Consider the following 12,614-nt stretch of genomic DNA (forward strand, 5'->3'; position numbering starts at 1 on the left):
CTTAGAGACTTAATATAGATCAGGAAATTATGATGGCAGATAGTACCTGCACTAGGATGTAGGACAAACATACCATAATGCTCTTGTTCAGTCAGTAATTTTAGTAAGTGTGCTTTCCAACTAGTACATTATCCTAAGGTGTCCTGTCCCGCCGTGTTCTCGTAGCTCCTAACGTACAGCGTGTGGTTTGTTTTTGTCAAATGTGAGGGCTCAGGGGCCGGGGAGGGCCAGGCTGCTCACACGGCAGAGCTTGCTCAGGTTTGCAGGCCTTTTCTCCAACAAAGGCCTCGTAGGTCTTTGAGGATGATAAATTGATGACTTCCCTAATACAAGCATTGACCCCTGAACAACTGAACATTTCCCTGTGGTTTTCCACAGCATTATAGCTGTGACCTCTCCGGAACAGCGAAGAACAGGCCTGAAATATTTGGGGGGCAAGGGAGTCTAACACATTTCACTGGTGCTTCTGTGCCTGAACAGGGGAGGGAGGAGCTGTCGGCCTGTGAACCGTGACAGGGAGAGAAGAGCTCCTTTCACTTGTAATATACTGGATGAGGATTCCTGGGGCAGAGAGGAGTACTGGAGTGAGGAGGAGGAGGATGGAGAAATACATTAATCCTCCCACTTCAGAAAGGAACAGTTGGAAGGGTTCAAGGGCAAATGATTTTCTACATGGCCTTTGCTCCAACACCCTGGTGTGCTGAACAAGCTGTGTAAAATGCTGCAGTCAAGATGCCCCTGGTGCCGAAGATCCTAGGAGGCATTTTGAGATCTGCCATTTTCACTTTTTTAACCACATCATACAAGAATAATGCTAATAAACTACCCTCTTGCTATCTTTTGCCTGAGAAATGCACATAAAACTATAATAATAAAGATTAAAATTTAAAGCCAGGGAAACCTGCATTCCACAGGAGTCACTCGTAAAAGACCTTATGAAAGTAGTGTTCGGATACCAGAGGGTTTTTTAATCGAAACTGAAATGCTTTCGCAGGTTCTCTGCCTGGAAATAACTTTTAATTTTTGCTAATAATGCTTTATGTCAGATGATGGAAAATGTGGTTCCACGCTCCATTGCATCTCATTTGTTTCCTAACTATGAACGAAAATAAATTAACAAAAATCTCCATGTGCTTGTTTTTCCTAGCAGAAAAAATGCCAGCTTTATGCTTTAAAAAGGAAAAAGCCTCTGATTGACTTAACCTAAGTGCCCAGTGTTTGCAGTGGCTACTTTCCAATGTTGAGAGTGAAGATAATTCGGCCCAGGAAGCGGTCGCTGTTAACATCGTTGATAATACCTTTTCCATTCAGACTGCACTGAATAGGTACCAAGTAATTCCTCTTCACATCTGTAAAGTGCATAGCTACCAGTGGGGATGTATAGTTGACCTGAAAAAAAAAAGGGAGATTTAAGTGTAATTTTTGAGGGAGCAGAAAAGCAGGCAGTGCTTTCATGTTCAGGACAAATCATTAGTAATTAGTTCACGGTTTCCAGGTGTCTGAGTGCATTTGCCTGATGTCCGTTGTGGTCCATCAGGATGCTGAAGCTGGGCCTTTCTGTGCCTGTGCCTCAGGGAGACGGGATCACGTTGGAGTTTTGCACTGCACCTCTTGGGTTGGTTAGGCAGGACAAGTCACACCGGATAATGGGATTCTCAAATACTTTCTGCTGTTCTAAAAACTGACTTTAACAAAAAATCCATTATGTTCCTCTGATCTGTGTGCTCAAAGGATGTGAAGACCTGGCATCTGGGGCTGTTACTCACCCTCAGCAGCACCAGCATGACATTAGGAGTCTAGTGCCTGCCTCATCTTCCTTTTCAGCTGTTGCTGTGAAGGTGTGCTGTCTCCTAATGCTGTACAGTGCAGACCAAAGCAGTGCTGGCCAGCGTGTCCAGAAACAGCCACCCATGCTGGACTGCTCTGTTTTGAGCTACCCAGCCTGGTGTCTCACGGCTTTGACAGAAGCCTCATCCTTCTCCTCTTGTGTTGCCTAACCTCCGACTTCCCTAATGTTCTGGGAAAATGCTAGTATTGAGACTTTCTGGGAATTAGCAAAGCCAGTCTTAGGCTCCAGATCGTAAATATAATCATTCCCATTGCTGGCAAGGGGGAACCGGAGTCCCCAAGGATTTCCTGCAGTTTGTCAGAGACAGAAATAGAGCACTGTAATCCCAGTGCTTGTGGCCTCCCTCCTGCCTGCATCTGCCCAAAATAGCCAGAAAGCACATCTGTACTCTGTGCAGCAGCTCCTGCCCTCTCCTTCCCAGGGAGACATAGCAAAGATGCCAGAGTCCTTACTCACGTGAGTGATCTTGCCATAGTAGGGATAATACATGAGATCAAATGTCCCATTTCCAGGGTAGAAGTCCACCGATCTGAGATGACTGTCATTGCCTTTCTGTGATTGGAAAAAGAAAAAAAAAGAAAGGTACACACATAGCATGTGGGACAAGTGCTTTATCGCTCTTTAAAGGTATGATCCAGCTGGTGCCCGGGCAGCCAGAGCCCTTCCTTCATCTTATTGCTGTTGGCTTGCAGGGTCCTCCCCAGGACCAAGGGTCCTGTGGAGTGGGTGGGGATGGATGTGAGCAGCTCTTGCCTCTTCTCTGCTTGCCATCTCCAGGCTCTAGCTGGCACCCTGGCACCCAGCTTCACAGACCTGCCCTTGGGGACTGAGCAGAGAGGGCTATCGGTGAGGTTGGCAGGAGCCGACAGTGCTTGGAGCATGAGGGCCGGGGTGGGAAGCGTGAGAATGGTGTCCTCTGTCCTTCTTTGCAGACTGTCCCCTGCTTGCACCCAGAGGAATCAACAGCACTGGGTCTTGTGAGTTTTTGTGGCTAAAACAAGGTGGTGTCCATCAAAGTGAGAGATCTGGCCCTGAACACACCACGAACGAAGGCAGTACCTGCACTTTGCAGTCCACGCTCACGGGGACCCCAGCGCCAGGGCGGTAGCCTATGATCTGCAAAACCAAAAAACATCCACGTTTCTATGAAATGCTGTGCCAAGTGTGTGCTGCCTCCCTCCTCCAGGGCTGGAGGTCTTCTGTGTGCCAGTCACATTGCTCAGGACAAGAGTTATGTGCTCCTAGAAGAGAAGCAGGGTCTGCCACCCCGTGTGGGGCAGCTTGTCCTTGCCTGAGAGCAGAGCACCCCGAGAACCTGGACTCCCTGCAGTAGCATGGCCACTTCCCCACACAGCTCACATCCACCCCCATTTATCTTTCCAGCAGCGTGCACTGAGCCACCATGCTAGTAGAAGATTTCAAATAAATTTGATTCCAGGAAAATTCCCATTATAAAGAGACTCAGGCCTGGTGTGTAACCCTAAAGCTCAGTTCCTGCCACACAGGAACCTGGCACAAGACCCTCCAAGCACTCAGGCCTCAACAAATCAAACTAAGGAAGTTTTGTAGGTTTTCTTTTTTATGTTTTCTAGAGCCAGCAGGTTTTGGGATTCTAGTTCCTCTTCTCTCCCTGGGCCTGAGAAGCAGAGTTTCAATCCCTGCATGGTCTTTTTCACGCTGAGATGCACTGAAAGAAGGAATTAAGACAACTGGTTTTCTCTGTACCCGGTTCATCTTCAGCAGGAGGCAAGGCGGGCCTTTAGAGTATCCAAACGTTGGGTCCTCAATGCCAGAGCAGTTCTGCAGCAGCGAGCGCTTGAACTGGCAGGCCTTCTTCTCCTCACTTTCATTGCCCCCTTGGATGAAGTACTGTCCTGAGATGCACTCGATATTCTTCTCCTCTTGAACTTTGTCATCATAAGCTGGTGGGGAACCAAAAGACTTGTTAACATTTCTTGACACCTGCACAGACCCACGCTCTTGGAGTACGTCCACATGTCAAGGGAGTAGGAAAGTCCCACCTGGAAAGGCAAGGCTCCCTCCCACAGAAGCTCTCGTGACCACCTTATAGCCTCTTTTTCTAGATGCCAGTTGTGAGATGCCCAGGAGGACATGTCTGTGCATGGATGAAAAAAACTTGCCAACATGACTCCTGGAGTGCTTAAGAGCTTACCTGCTAGGAAGTGATGCATGCTGTCCACATAGGGTTGCCACGTGCTGGGCTGAGAAACATTGAAGGCAATGGTGAACCCATTCAAGTACGGTCTGATCATTACTCCTGGAGAAGGAAAAGGACCCTGTTAGAGCAGGCATGAGTGGACTGGCCACAGTGTTCAGATTGCAGGTGCTGGTTGTGCTGTGAGTGGGCTTTGGGCTGGCCACAGACACGAGAGAGGCAGCACCAGTTCGCAGGTTAACTCTCTCTTCAGCTCACTGATCCGTCATCTCCATTTCACACCCAGACAACACGGCGCACATCAAAATACCCTGGGAAACATGGGAGAGCTGGAGGGCCTCAGCATATCTGCAAGGAAAAGATGGGCTTGGGGCTGCACACGGAGGCTGATGGGTCCCCCATGCTCCCAGTCATGCAGCCAGCTCCAGGCAGGCAGCAGAGCAAGGGGCACTTGTGTTCCTCACCAACACAGAAACACAGGGAACATGCCGCTTCTGTCACAGCGAAAGGAGTTTTTAAACATTACCTTGCCAGGAGTCACACAAATAATAATGCAGAAAAGCTATTCTAGATTTCGTTTTATTTTGAAGATACAGGGTTTTTATTCTGAAGACGCAGGGCAGCAACTGAAATGAATGGACATCACCTATGAAACACCTAAACTTCTTCATTTACAATTAGCCTAACGATGAGCAACATTAGAATAACAATTGGCATAATCAGAATGAATGTTTCACATGGTGCTCTTTAAGATGCCTGATCCTCTGCTGTAGAGCACTGTCAGTGCCCGGAGGTAAGTTATAAACACCCTATGTTATGGAGGGCTGGTTGAGCATACAGCTCCGGGAGGGCTTCACCCGAGCTCCCTGCCGCACTGTTTCAGTAGCATTTTGCTGGGTGAGTGCTGGCAGAGGTGCCTGACACGGGCCTGCTGGGGTACGTACCCGGTGGAGACACACGGTCCCTGTACGTGGGGGTGTAGGGGCTCAGTGTGAGCAGCATCACGTACATGCAAAAGGCAAACATTCCTGCCAGGCACGTGTAGAAAATGAAGTAAAACAGTAAGATCAAGCCTGCAAAAGAGAGAGCACGTTGTTAACACAACCAGCACACGTCCTGTGGGCTGTGTCCCACAGGGATGTGCAGCCACCCTCAGAGCTTCTCCGCAGCTCTGAGTCCATCTTAGAGGTGAGATCTCGCAGCCCCCCTCCACACACAAACCCTGGCATTTTAGGGTGCAAGACTCTCAGCCATACACAGTCCCTGCACAGCCCTGGGGCTGGGACAGCTGCCGTTTGGATCTGTACCCCTTTGGCTGCATGGCCCTTCCCAGAATTGGGTCAGGACTGTGTGTCCCCCTTCTTCAGGTCTATCCAATAGACAGAAATAACCTTGGCTCTTGCCCTTCCCACCTTCTCTTGGCACGGTAACATATGAGGGTACCCAGTGGCTTCAGCACAGCTGAATTCCTGATGTCCCCTGCGGGTCAATGTTCCTGCCCCAATTCCTGTCACCTGTGCCACAGGGCCCCCCGTGCTGGGACTGAAGTGAGTGGCGTTGCTCAGGGCCAGCAGCATCGCTCAGGGCCGATGGCACCGCTGGCTGTTTCACAGCCCTGACATCCAGGGAATGGGTTTGTTTTTCCTTTGGACCACGCTGATGGCTGAGGATGTCTCAAGAGGCTGCAGCCTGTGAATAAAACCCAGTGGCTCAAAAAGCAAAGTGAAGCCCTATTCCAAACATTTCCCAGGAGAAACGTGCCGGCAGCTTGAAGGCAGCCCTGGGAACGCAGATGTGCACTCCTGCAGTGCTTCTGCTGGGGCTGTGGTGCTGGGAACAACTTCAGGGCCGTGTCCTGCTGCAGGCAGAGCTGGGACAGACAGGACCATCACCACTGCTGGTGGCACAGCAGGGACAACATCTAGCCCTGCCACAATGATGCTGAGACAGTGCCTCTGCACCAGCCCAGGAGGGCTGGAGCTGATACTGGGCCAAGACAGTGCTTGTTGGGACACCGTGTTGCCACCATTCCCGTTCTTGTTTCCTGCAAGCAGGAAGAATTGTCACTGGCAGAGGCGGCCATGCAGGCTTTCCCAGGGGTTGAGTTCTCCAGCGCTGACCCTGTGGCCAGCTGGCTCCTTGCATGTTGGCAGCGCAAGTCCCCCAAAGCCTGTGTGCCGGGGGAGCACCTTCAGGGCCAGCTCAGGGGAGCAGCCTGAGGCAGGGCAAGTTCTCTCCTCCTCACCTGTGAGATGACAGCAGGAAAGTTCAGCTCCACTCACCTCCAAATGCTCTCATTTTCAAAGAAAATTCAGCTTTCACAGTAGCTTCTATGTCTCTCTCCTATCCCTGGTACAGGCACTTGAACACGTGCAGGGGGCAGGGGGGGCTGTACAGCACACCGTGATGCTCCCAGGGCGCATGAGGACACTGCACCCTCCCTGAGGCTGTTAAATAACTAACTTCCAGCAGTAGCCAGCAAGGGCCAGACCCACACTAGTCTGAGCAAGTTCTCCCACAGAGCTTTTCTCAGTACCTGGCAGAGTCTCCAGAAACCCAAACCCATGTCCTTAAGGACTGTCACCCCCATCCTGCTCCCACACTCCAATCTGCACCTTCCCATCCAGCAATGGAGCAGCAAATCCAGGCACAGGGGAGCAACCGTAGATTTCAAGGCCCACCCCAGGCTCACGCCGGGGGGTTTTCAGGCAGCAACCCCCAATAATTCGCAGCATTACATCAACGTGCATGTGCATGTGACACTGGGATAAGGTTGGGGATTTTGACTCCGCCACAGGGGCTGTGTGCTGGCAGGAGAAATGTGGATGGCTTCACATGTGCTGTCACGCCTTGGCCTCGCACTGAGCCTGCAGCAGTGCTTACCCTGCAGCCATGGGCTGCTCTTAACGCCTCGGGGCACCTCCTGGGTCAGTGATGAGTTTTGAAGGCCACACGGATACAGATAAAATAGACAATGTGCTCAAAGCTCTCATTGGCACATCCCAGCCCTCCAGCCCTGGTAGCATGTGAGGGCTCTGCTGTGTCAAGCCCTGGGAGGCTGCAGGGTGATGACCAGCCCTTCCCATCCCAGAGCAGGCAAGGAGGGCTGCTCAGCCCCACAGTGTGTGTCCTCCCCAAAACACTTGCCCCCCAACTTGGGAGCTCTTCTCCCACCAATGCTGATGTCCCTAATGCCACCCCGCCATGGGCTCCTGACTTAATACACTAGTGGCAGGAGGGGCGTGAGGCTGTGCAGATTGACCTGCAACCCCCATGCTCGCTCAGGCTCTTAATTTCTTCGCAGTATATGGTCTAGGCAGCCCAAAATCCTTGCTTTCACATTCTCAGCAGCCATTAACATCCAAGGGTAACTTTCCAGAGATTTTTCTGCTTGTTCTCCTCACTAGTTCTTTACTGCACTCGTTAGAAACTTCTACCCTGAAAATGGAGGGGGTGGGGGAGGGGTGGTCAGGCCAAGCTATCAAGGATGTTCACAGGCAAGTGCATCCGTCAGGAAGCAGAAACGGCAACAATTCTCAAAAGCAGGGTCAAGAAAGGACTTACCCCAGCTCTTGGCTGTTCTCCCCATACACGTTCTCTCCTCTGGGTTCCACAGGAACATCTTCATCTCCCCAGACAAGTCTGCCCAGGTTTTTCTCCCCATGTCTGTCTTGGTGTCGTCCTCCACTCTGTCAGGATCCTGGACCTTCTCCTCCTGCTTATTTTCCTGGAAGAGTTACAGAACACAACCCCCACACACAAGCTGAACATCTCATTGGCCAAAAATAAATACAAAAGCACTTAATAGCTGGAAATGTTTCAAATTTCCATTCTCCCATCATCACTCTTGAGTTAAAGAGAGGCAGTTTTGGCTGTTCTGACTTAAGATCGCTTAGATCCTAATATCCATTTTTCCATGACATGTATATCACTGCCGTCATACCAGGCAGTGTCTCCTTGTCCTGGCATTTACAGAAAGTCAACTTATACCACCTGCCTGAATATGACCAAAGAAAATCTGTGAGCTGGGAGGGCCAGGGTTATTCCCACGCTTCTGCGAAGTTTCCAAGCGCAAGTGCACATTTTCTGTGCTACCACAGATGACAGCAGGTGGCATTCTTTAAGAGGTCATCTAGTTTGTTTTTCTTGGCGTGTGAGCAAATGTTTAGTCTTTGGAGAAATCCCTGTGTAGTTATTTTTTTAATTACACTAAGTTTCAGGGAAAAGCATCTCCTTAGGCAGCAAGAGCTTGCTTTTTGCCTTAGCAGTGAAAACTCGTCTTTTGGCTGGGTCAAGGTCATGCTTGCCCGCTCCAGCCATGTCTCCCTGAGGCTGCCTCGACTGCTGCAAGTGCAGCCTCACAACAGCTGCACTGGCATGATTGACTCATGTCTGTGCTGAGGGCCATGGAAACCCGCTGTCTGTGGGCACCTGTTGGAGCCAGGGCCAACAAGTGAGATGTTTACACCCCACAGGTCACCCCAGGGGAGCTGGAAAGCAGCCAACAGTTTGGCAGAAAGTCTGGCTTGAAAGCACCTTCAAATTGACGAGGACTAAACTCTGCTCAGATGCACAAATGCTGCAGAGTATTGACTCCAAAGACTAAATTCATGCCTTGAAGAGCCTAGGTCAGACCCAGGGGGGCTGTAAACCATCACCATCCCACTAATTGCCCCAGTCAGACCTGGATAAAGCTCCAGCGGGGCTCTTCTGGGAACACGCCTTCGTCAGAGCGCTGCTGCCGGCAAAATGCCTGTAGCTGCCCATACAGCAAAGGCAACACTTGGCCCAGGTCCTGCACCCTGGGCTGGAGCTCTTCCTGATCAGCTCCTGCATGGCCACAGCCCTCTTCCATGCAGAGCTCGTGAAATCAGAGGATTTTGGATCAGGGAAGCAGCAGTCCCATGACTGGCATAAGCCACCAGCAAGAACATGGGAGGTGTGGGGGCTGCTGGCTGCCAGAACACCCATGGAGGAGCAAGTGCTGGAAGGAAGAGGAGGAAGAGTTCTTCCTCTTGCTCTCTTCCCTATTAAACCAAAAGGCTACCAGTAGCTGCTCTGGAAACATTTTCTCAGACTGCCACAGCAGGGGGGACTGCTGGGAGGCACTCCGCACCAATGCTTAGTGCTGCTTTGGGAAAAGCCTTTAGGAAAAGCCTTTTGGATTTCACACTAGCTGCGGCCCAGAGGCAGCGAGGGCAGCGCATGGGCTGTATGCAGACTCATTGCCCAGAAGCTGCTACCAATGCTTAGAGCTGGGGGGGACCACAGGGATGACACCCCCATGGGGTCTCACACAGGGAACCCCACAACTCTGCCCTGCAGAAAGCTTTTGCGAGGGGAAAAGTTTCCAGCTCTTCTGGCTCTACGCTGCGTATCCAGCACACAGAGAAGGGTCTCATCCTGCCAGCTGGGAGAGGCCATGGGGGCTCCGTGGCAGTGCAGGAAGGCTGAGAGGGGCCTGAGATCTCCCCATGGGCAGGAGGGTCTGTGGGGGGCAGCTGGATGGGACAGGATGGCCCCACTGCCAGGGGCCTGGCTCAGGTCCCTGAGCTAGGGAGCTGGGTTAGGCCTAGATTGCAACGCTTCCCAGGTGTTTTATCTTTGCAGCCCAGGACCAGAGATTGCCTCAGAGCAACTCCTTGCACCCGGACAAGGGGCAGGAGGAGCGACAGGAGCTGGGGTAGCAGGCTGCTGGGGCAAGGAGAGGCACAGCCGTGTTCCCATACTGGACAGCCCCAGGCTGCTGCCTGCCGTGGCAGCTGGGTGACTCGAGGCAGTGAAGAAAAGCTGAGGTTCATCCCTGCTGGGATCGTGCTGCACTGACGGTCGTGGGTGCCCTGACAGAGAGCAGGGGCTTTCCCCTCATCCTCATCCTAGACCAGGTCAGTTCTCGGTGGCAGGTTCCTCCTGCTAAGAGCCAGGAGTGCAGAGGTTGACCCATGCTAGCTCCCTTCATTGCCCAGGACCACCGGCCAGACACATTTTCCTTCTCAGTAAAAGCACTTACATTTTGCCTATGGGATGAAGCAGCATTTCCTAAAGCAAAGTAGCTGTATTTATCAGCCATGAAGCAAGTCCTTGGCAGCAGCCCCCACCTCACCTCTCCAAGGGTAATCAACAGCCCCCAAAAGACTCACCATCTTCTGGTGGGGGCTCCTGTGCTGACCCTCTGTGCCCACGGCGCTGGCGTTCCTGTCCAACCCTGGGTGTGAAACACAGAAACGTGCGCGTCGGCATCGCAGGAGCCTGAGGCTGAGCCCAGCAGCACCAGCCCCATCCTGGGTGCCACATCACCCTGGATTTTGGGGACCTGCAGGAACAGCCCCCTCCTCAGCACATCTCCCCAACCCCGTGGCACTGCCCCAGAAAGGCTGAGTGAGCGCAGCTGCACGGAGACCTTTGCCTGTCAGCGAGGAACCACGCTGTTTTCCCTCCCTACTCCGTGGGACTTCAGCATTCAGGAGTGAATCAGAAAATGACTCGCTTTCCTAAGAGGGGTGAGCTCAATGCAACAGGATCCTGTCCCAAGGCTCCTGGCAGCTGGTGCCCTTTGCAGCACCCTCGCAGCATCCTGCCTCGCACCCGAGTCCCCATTAATGCCAGCCAGGGCCCTACATGGGGAAATCCAGGCTCTCTGCCCCAGGGAGACTGTGTAGCTGTTAATAAACATTAGCAAATCACTAGGGCTTTCAATGGCCACATGTGTCCGTCAATATGTGCTTGTCAGTCACAGCGGGGCCATGGTTAGTGCTTGCAAAATCTCTTTTGCAGTGAAGGGGTAGCTCAGAAGGCAGTTCTATATTTATCTCTTCAAATTGAGACAGCAGCTAGGAACACACAATGTTGGCTTCTCTGACCTGGCTGTAAAAGCTGCCCACGGTCACCCAAGACAAAATCCAGAGGGACACCTTGCTGTGACACCTGCAGACTGGGGCTGTGGAGTATCAGATTTTTCCCCACCTGTGAATTACAGGCACAAGATGGTGTGTTAGGGGCAGGGTGGGTGAGTGCTGAAGTCCCGCTGCTGCGGGGGGCCGGTGTGGTGGGAGTGCTGGGGGGCAGCAGGGGGACCGGGCACTGGCGTTGGGCCAGTGTGTGAGGCAGCGTGTTGGCAGTGTGTGAGGGCTGCCTGTCCCCAGCTGTGTCCCATGCATCTCTCAAGGAACAGTGGGGCTTGTTTTACACTGTCTGTCCCAGCAGAAGCTCAGTGCTGTCCATCATCTCATGCCCTCAGCACATTTCCAATGGGTCTGGCAGCCTTTCCCTTCATGGGAAAGCCAGGTTCCATTCAATGGTGGCGAAAGTCTGCCTTGCCCCAGGCTGGAGCTTTGCCTGGAGTCACCAGGACACCCACCCTGGGCTCCAGGGCAATTGCACCATGCCGTCCAAACACGTAAAGCACCATTTCTCCCTTTTCTCTCCTCACCATGGCTGAAAGCCGCTCGCCGGCTGTGCTAATAAATGGGCACAGCGGGAAAGAAAGAGGTCTGGCAGCTGCCCCGGTCTGCGCCGAGTTGGCCAGCGCTGCCGCATGCCTGCTGCCGGGTACGCAGGCAGGGCTGGTTCGGTACCGGTGCCTGCCTGCCAGCCTGAGGGAGCTGGGGTGGGGCACAGAGATTTAACGTGGCCTGGGCAATCGCGGGACCCCGGCAGCTCCCTAGAGGCACACGCACCGTATCTCTGTTGTTTTAACCCAAGGAATTAAGAATGCAGAATGCAATGTCCACTTATCTGTTGTGCAGATGCTGGGGATAGAGATCAACAAGGCCTGCACAGTGAGAAGGAGGGAGTTTGGTGGTGCCAGGACGGCCCTGTTTTGGCTAAAGAATGTGGGCAGACGGAGATTAGCAACTTCAACACCACCCTGAAGGCAAGTAAACTGATTCAAAACAGAGTTCTGAAGGCCACAGTGCCCGGAGTGAAACCTTTTGCTTCATTATCCCTAACATGCACATTAAAGTTGACACCCAAGACTATGATAACGATAACCTGCTAAACATTTATGACTATAGTCCCTGACTCCCACCGAAATCGTGCTAAATATCACCCCAGGGAGGAGAGATAGATAAGGCTAGAATATAAGGAATACGGAGGGAGTATGTCACTGGGGGGAGAACAAACCCAGAAGAGGCAGTTGATGGGCTGTGCTGCCTCTTCACTCGAGACAGGGACATCTTCTTGGTAAGAACTGCACTTTCACCTGTTGGTGAGAAATAACTGGGGTAGTATTTTGCTAGCATTGTTATTATTATATATTAGTGCTGTTGCAGTGAGTGAATTTATCAACAGCAATCCTGAATCTGTTGTATCAGTCGCTTTAATAAATTACCTATTCTTTGCTCTCTTGTAAATTCTCTCAGGGCAAGTCCTTAATGGGGCTCTGAAACACGGAAGCACTTAGCTCTGGAACGAGATTCCCCCAGCCGCACACCTTTCATGCAGCCCCATGACATCAGCCGTGCTGCCAAGACTGTCCCCTCCATCGCTAGTGGGGAGTGGGGGTGACTGAGCAGGCGGGGGCCAGTGCCAGCCCCGCTGCCCGGAGGGGCACAGGCAGTGAGCAGGGGGCTCCTCTAGTTCATCTGA

General features: G+C 52.2%; 1 protein-coding gene across 1 annotated transcript; it reads right to left on the minus strand.

Annotated features, from left to right (window-relative positions):
- Positions 1-1,227: 1,227 nt before the first annotated feature.
- ATP1B4 (ATPase, Na+/K+ transporting, beta 4 polypeptide) lies at positions 1,228-11,457 on the minus strand. The gene is made up of 9 exons (XM_009867906.1): positions 11,361-11,457; positions 10,166-10,230; positions 7,590-7,752; positions 4,970-5,098; positions 4,023-4,127; positions 3,575-3,771; positions 2,909-2,965; positions 2,306-2,401; positions 1,228-1,389 (listed from the first exon to the last, which is right to left on the minus strand). The coding sequence occupies exons 1-9, from the start codon at positions 11,455-11,457 to the stop codon at positions 1,228-1,230; spliced, it is 1,071 nt and encodes a 356-aa protein (XP_009866208.1).
- Positions 11,458-12,614: the final 1,157 nt, after the last annotated feature.

Source organism: Apaloderma vittatum, unplaced genomic scaffold (assembly GCF_000703405.1).
Source record: "Apaloderma vittatum isolate BGI_N311 unplaced genomic scaffold, ASM70340v1 scaffold14584, whole genome shotgun sequence".
Taxonomy (NCBI): Eukaryota; Metazoa; Chordata; class Aves; order Trogoniformes; family Trogonidae; genus Apaloderma; species Apaloderma vittatum.

Coding starts and splice junctions, on each gene's coding strand:
- ATP1B4 (XM_009867906.1), bottom strand. CDS start 11,457: ATGGTGAGGAGAGAAAAGGGAGAAATGGTGCTTTACGTGTTTGGACGG. Junction 7,753..10,165: donor GGAGCCCCCACCAGAAGATG/GTGAGTCTTTTG, acceptor TAACTCTTCCAG/GAAAATAAGCAGGAGGAGAA. Junction 4,128..4,969: donor GGACCGTGTGTCTCCACCGG/GTACGTACCCCA, acceptor TTCCTTCTCCAG/GAGTAATGATCAGACCGTAC.